The sequence below is a fragment of the Vitis vinifera genome, chromosome 18 (assembly GCF_030704535.1).
Source record: "Vitis vinifera cultivar Pinot Noir 40024 chromosome 18, ASM3070453v1".
In the NCBI taxonomy this organism is placed as follows: Eukaryota; Viridiplantae; Streptophyta; class Magnoliopsida; order Vitales; family Vitaceae; genus Vitis; species Vitis vinifera.
Window position 1 is genome coordinate 10,807,400 of NC_081822.1, and position 7,156 is coordinate 10,814,555.

The 7,156-nt window shown below is 35.7% G+C and overlaps 1 protein-coding gene across 1 annotated transcript; it reads left to right on the forward strand.

Annotated features, from left to right (window-relative positions):
- Positions 1-1,052: 1,052 nt before the first annotated feature.
- LOC100247109 (uncharacterized) lies at positions 1,053-6,951 on the forward strand. Its single transcript, XM_002281985.5, has 5 exons — positions 1,053-1,463; positions 2,876-3,019; positions 3,250-3,375; positions 3,480-3,631; positions 6,345-6,951. The coding sequence occupies exons 1-5, from the start codon at positions 1,349-1,351 to the stop codon at positions 6,624-6,626; spliced, it is 819 nt and encodes a 272-aa protein (XP_002282021.1). The 5' UTR covers positions 1,053-1,348; the 3' UTR covers positions 6,627-6,951.
- Positions 6,952-7,156: the final 205 nt, after the last annotated feature.

Sequence of the window (7,156 nt, forward strand, 5' to 3'; positions counted from 1 at the left end):
GGGTATCATAATAATAAAGTTGAGTATATTGTAATAAAATATTATTATTTTTAAATACTAATAAAAGGGATAATTTGAAGCATAAATAAAAGAAAAAAATGGTTGTACGTACAAATTTCATAAAGTCCATGTAAGTAAAATAATAGAAAAATATGTGAATTAAAAATTTATTAAAATTAATAATTGCGGGATTCAATTTCAATGTTAATTTTATTTATAAAAAAAATTCCCTATAATTCTTTTGTTTCGATCACAATCCAAATAAAAATGTTTTCTTTTTATTATTAAAATTAATAATTATGGGATTCAATTTCAAAGTTAATTTTATATTAAAAAAATATTCTTCCTAAAATGATTTTGTTTTATCACAATCCAACAAATGATAATAATAATTTTTTTTTTAAAAGTCAAATAAAGGCTTAAAGTGAAGAGAGTTGTTTTTTTTTGCATAAGTTAGTTAGCTTTTATTACAGGTGAAACTAGAGAATTAAACTTGGAATTTCAAAAGATTTAGTTGTTTAATTTAAAAAATTTAGTTCTTTAAATATTGTAATTTGCGTATTTACCAAGGAAATATGAATTTGTCTAATAAAATATTTATTTATTTTTATTATCTTTTAATTATAACGAATAGATTTAATTTTATTCGTAAGATTAAATTAATCTTGTAACTTTTCAAAATTTATGACGTATTACGTATTAAATGTGTGTAACCCAATATTTATTGAAATTTTGTTGAATTAGAAAGCCACAATTTTGAAGATGAATATAATGAAATTTTTTTTGATGTGATATTTTTATATATATTTGATAAAAAATATAAAATTTATATTAAAATTATTAACAAGTTTATTTTTATTAATTTATCTAAAAGATGAGTTAATTTCTTATACTTAACTCGTATTTTTTAAAAATAAATTTATTTATTTTTACATTTAACTCGCTTTTATTTTTCTATACCAAAAATTAAAATTTTTTTTTCTAAGAGACTAATTTTATTTTTATTTCAAAATTGCTATTAGGCATGCGAAAGAGCCCCGCAATGCGGCGTTGGAACTGCTTGATAGGAGTGCTCCCATCGTACGGTCCAAGTTTCAGATGGCCTCCCTCGTTGGAGGCCCGAGCCTGGAAAATCTCCCCCATCAAACGGTGTTTACAAGGTTGACCATTTAAGGATTCTTTGGTAATTCAACTTAACTTGACTGCAATTCCAAATCTACCCTCTGAACCCTTGTGGCCGCGAGGCATCCACAGTCCCCACACAAACAGCTAACAAAAAGCCTAAAATCCCAAAACCCCACTCGTTTCCACTAAGGCTCACGATCAAGAAGAGTCGCCGATCGTTACGATGGGAACCCTTGGAAAAGCTATCTACACTGTCGGATTCTGGATTCGGGAGACCGGCCAGGCCATTGATCGTCTCGGTTGCCGTCTCCAAGGAAATTACTACTTCCTAGAACAAAGTAAGCCTCTTTCCCCCATTTCTAACCCTAGATCCCATTTCTTTCTCCGCTTAATCCTTGTGGTCTACGCATTTATCTTGCGAAATCCTTGATTTTTGTATCATTAGTTAGATCGAGTAGCGTTTTGGATGATATCGAATTCACATTTCTAGAAATTAAGTACAGTTTTAATGTTAATGCTGCATTGTTTGGGGTTATCATGTGCACAGAAAAGATATGAGAATTTGCGTAAAAAAAATGCAACAAAACAGATAATCGTAGTTAGAGAACATCTGAAGGTACTGTTTGGTTCCTGGAAAGTGTGACGGATAAGAAAAGGGAGCGCAGAAAGGAGAGGAAAGGAAAAGGGGAGGTGATAATATACAGGTTTAAGTCTCGCTTATCGAAAAAAAAGGAAAGTTCAGATCTCACAAATATTTTTCTTCTGCATTCATATTTTCCACAGCCTAACGCAACTTGATATCCTTTCCAATTCTTTCCCTTTTCCCACTGCTGGGAAGACCCAGACAAATAAAAGGAAAGGATTGCAAAGACTCAGGCAATTCTCTTCCAATTAAAATGGATTGGTAAAGCAAGATTTTTGCAGTCAGTAGAGACCAGTGATGGTGATGATTTTAGCTGGCTGATAATGGAGGGATATAGGTACAGCGCTGAAATTTGAAGTGTTAATTAGGTTCGGTTCTAATTAAATGCATGGAATGTGATTTTGGGAAGACAATTATCTGAGGTGTGGTGATGGTTGAGACTGATGGCCACACCATTTCTCTGGATTGAAGGCAACTGCCCTCAAATTTAGATTTTAACAATTAAAATATGTTTGCTTATTGGAATGGTTTTGATAACTTAGCCTGTTATCATCCTAGACCTTCATATTTTGCATCTTCCATTTCCATGTGTATGAAGACTAGTAGCTTTGACACTAGCCCAGAACCTCATAGTTTGATATCTTTATCCAGAATTCATTGAAACACAGTAAGGTTACAAAGCATGTTAATTGTTTGCTATAAATCTATTGGCGTCCAAATGCTGTAGAACGCAAGCCAAAATTGTATGGTTAGATTTCATTGTGTTGTGTCCCCCTGAATTAATTATTCTGTCTATTTGGGTAGCATCCATTTGTTTGTTTGTTTGTTTTGTTTTTTTTTTCAATCGCGATTAGTGGAAAGTTTAAGGGATTTTTCTTAGTTGGCACGAGGGAATTGGGTTTGTAGTTTACATCTATCGTGCGCTTGGCCTAAACCCTTGTTCTAGTTCTATTTTACCCTTTCATGCCCTTGTTGGGCTACTTTGCATGTCTATAATACAACATAGTTTGTTTCTTCATTCAGTTTACATTGGGATTCAAGTTGGGTTGGTTTCTTTTGCTTTCTATCACCAAGTTATAGTTTCATCTTACTTTTTTTTTGTTTCAGTATCTAGGCATCGGACTCTCATGAACTTATTTGACAAAGCGCCAATTGTTGATAAGGATGCATTTGTGGCTCCAAGTGCTTCTATCATTGGAGATGTTCAAGTGGGACGAGGGTCATCCATTTGGTATGGGTGTGTTTTGAGAGGTAAGATGCTTTGGTCAAAGCTGGGTGTTTGATGATGCATGCAATGGTTTACATGTGGGACTCAATGTTTTTTTTTCCCATGAATTTATGTTTAGTGCTAGCTTTGTTGATAGATTGAGTACTTTAACTTGGGGAATGTACAACTGGAAAGATGAGTTTTGTGGCTGAATCCATGCTCTGAAAATTCAAAAGCTTGCATATAATATCCTGGAAATATTTTTTATGGATAGGTGATGTGAACAGCATCAGTGTTGGATCTGGAACTAATATACAGGATAACTCCCTTGTGCACGTGGCAAAATCTAATCTAAGTGGGAAGGTGTTACCAACTATCATTGGGGACAACGTCACTGTAGGTGAGTGACATGGCTGTGTTTTCTATCACTTGCATGTCAAATGCCTTGCTTTAGTTTTTGTCTGAAATTCTTAGTGTTACTATTTAGAATTTCAAACCACGCAGGTCACAGTGCCGTTTTACATGGCTGTACCGTTGAGGATGAGGCCTTTGTTGGGATGGGAGCAACTTTGCTTGATGGGTCGATTGTTGAGAAGCATGCCATGGTTGCAGCTGGAGCCCTTGTGAGACAGAACACAAGAATTCCCTGTGGGGAGGTATGTTTGGGTGTGGGTTTGTGTGTATGTGTGCGCGTGCATGTGCATGTACATATGTGTGTGTGCATGTGCCCATTCAATTGTGCATGCATGCATCTGTGTCTTTCTGTGTGAGCATGGAAGATTCCTGGTGCTCATTTTGCTTGGTTAAAGTATTTTTTTTTGATAGATAAAGAAAATTTATTAATGATAAAAGAAGGCATACACGATATGTACAAAGTAACCAGAAGGCCTAAAAAAGTAGCGCGAAGACATAAAAACCAGCATATGTGCCCTACATAGAGTCTAACCAAACAACAAATTCTAACATCGACAAGGAATAGTCCCCAATGTACAATTTAACCCATTCCCCAAAAAGGTTCAAAAAAGAATTTTTAATTGTTTGATCTAAAGCTTTTACAATCATCGAAGGCTCTCTTATTTCTCTCCCTCCATATGGTCCAGAATACGCATAACAAAGCAACCTTCCAAGCCTTTTTTCTTTCTTTCCCAATAGAAGAACCACCCTATCTTAAGAGAAATCCCCTAATTGAAGAGTGCATCACCCATTGTACATAGAATAAATCAAAAACCAATTGCCACAAATTGCATGCTTTCTTGTAATGAAGGAGAAGATGATCACCCATTTCTTCATCTTCTTTACACACATAACATCTATTAGGAATCCTCCTACCCTTCCTTTTGAGTTGCCCTAGAGGTAAAATCCTAGCCCATGTAGCTTCCCAAACAAAGAAGCTAATTCTCACTAGTACCCAAGAATTCCAAACTATATCATGAGGGAAAGGCTCGACTTTCCTACTAGCCAAAGAGGAATAGAAAGACTTAACTAAGAGATTACCCTTTAACCCCAACCACATCATAGTATCCTCAGAGCCTGCCTTAATGGAGTGGTCATACAATCTCCTAAAGAATACATCCACCTCCTCGAGTTCCTAGTCATGTAACTGTCTAGCAAATGGAGGCTTTGACTACCACCATCCCAGACGTCAACCACCCATGCATCTTTTGAGGATGATATAGAATAGAGAGCCGGAAACAATTTCCTCAATAGTGTGTCTCCACACCACTTTTTTATCTAGAACTTCACCCTATAGTTGGATCCAACCTTGAACCTTGTTCTATCCTTGAGCACCTCCCATCCACCTTTGATAGTCTTACATATACCCACACCATACCTCTCTCTCACTTCTTTAGTGCACCACCCCCCTTCCTCCTACTCGTAGTTTCCTAAAATTACCCATTTCCAAAAGGGATTCCTTTCATTCATAAATCTCTTAGACCATTTTCCTAACATAGCCCTATTAAGAATGGATAAGTTTCTAATGCCCAAACCCCTTTTTTTGTTTTCCATGCAACAAACAAACTAGTTCATCAAATGTGGCTTGTGAGTCAACCCCCACCCCCGGAAAAAAAATAAAAATAAAAATCCCTTTGAATCTTTTCTAGTCTCACAGCTACCATCTTCAGGATGGAAAAGAGGGATATAAAATAAATTGGTAAATAGGACAAAGTGCCCTTTATCAAAGTCTGTCTTCCCCCCTTTGAAAGATACTCTCTCTTCTATAAAGCAAGCCTTTTTTGAAAATGTTCTTCCATTCCTTCCCAAATCCTATAGGACTTGTGAAAAGAGAGCATATGCTCAAATTTGGTCATTATGATATTTCTACATTTGTTTTCCAGGAGGTCTGTGAGCATATGCTCAAATTTGGTGTTTAAATGATCTATGAGTAAAATCCATTAGTAATTGAAGGAAAACTGTTTTTATGATAGAATAAGGATTAGAAAACTAAGTTAACTATTACCTTATAATAAATTACTGAAGCTACAAACATTTAAAAAAAATCATTGAATTGCAAATACACATTAAAATTTGTGGCAGATATTAGTTTTCTGGTCACTGCAGTAAATGGTAAGCAAGTTTGGTTTTATTAATACTTGAGACATGGCAGATGAGGATCAGATTTTCATAGGTGAGCAGGTTCTGCATGTTGATGATGATGTGTTTTTATTGGAAATATCACCAAGCTAATAAGTGAAAGCTATTAATTCTCAAAGCCATTATAGTGGGATGTACTGAATGGATTTCATACATGTACTAATATATATATAATTTTGACTGCCTGTACCATAATGCCTTTCAAATCCTCCTATCCATTATCCTACCTGTTCAAAGGAGTCGTCCAAGAGTGGGTTAGTTGGGGTCTCTTGAGGTTCTCAAATTTCCTATTTGGCTAGAAATTGGCAGAATTAGGTAACATAATATAATGCAGTTTATAATTTATTGTCACTTTCCCTTCAGAGAATCTGTGCCACATTTGCCTCGGATATCTGCTCACTTAAGATTTCTGAAATTTCCTATTCATCCAGGAATTGGTACATATAGATCATGTATTGTCATATTCTTTTACTGTTTATCATTTGCTGTTGTCCATCAGCAGATTTTTTATTTTTTATTTAATTTTGCTAAATTTGAGGTTTTTGGGGTGGGGGTAGGGGGAGGGAGGGGTTGGGAAGGCACCTTTTTTGTGGTGGGCATCATAAACCTGGTTGGCGAGTCTATCCTCCCTGTTCCTACTTGGATATTTCTTCTTACTTAAGAAATTTTAATCTGGACTTAATATGAGCATCCACACAGGCTAAATCAATTACTTTATTAAACCATGAGACATAATTAATTGATGCAAGTTAATTTATTTGTAAATTTGTATCACAGGTATGGGGAGGCAATCCAGCAAAGTTTCTGAGAAAGCTCACTGATGAAGAGATAGCTTTTATCTCCCAGTCAGCCATCAATTATTCCAACCTTGCACAGGTCCATGCAGCTGAAAATGCAAAGCCTTTTGATGAGATTGAGTTTGAGAAGGTACTTCGCAAGAAGTTTGCTCGTCGGGATGAGGACTATGACTCAATGCTTGGTGTAGTTCGTGAAACTCCACCAGAACTTATTCTTCCGGATAACATTCTGCCAGATAAAGCACCGAAAGTTTCTCAGTGATGGGAGTTCCATTAGGTATTTTTTTCCCATTTTACCCCTCTTGAGCGTCGGTTTCAAGGAAAATTCGCTGTTCTGTGCAAAATTATGCAGAAGGGATTGTCGTCTTTCCCAATAATGCCAAACTTGTTTTAGGTAGAATTGCTGTTTTTTCTTTCTGGCGTTTGGCTTTACTCCCTTGCTTTTCAGAAACCATGTGTTTCTGTTTCAAGAAAAACTAATGCGACAAAGTAATATGTATGTTGATATTTTGCCTCTGTACTTCAGGTACCTGTTTCCTTGAGCTTGTTTATCTGTTTGTTTTTTAAATATCAAATCATTTCCGGAACTAATATGAACACATTCTTTTTGAATTCAAATTTATGGCTTTTGGGTTGCATACTCTTTGATCTTATTCTGGTATGCATCCTTCCTAGACAACTAAACAATGCTGTAGGTTTTAAGTTGCTGTCACTTGCCTTGCATGTGGCATTTGCCCCTCTGGTAGGCTTGCAAATGTAACATGCTCATTCTCTTCTTAGAGGTTTTGCATC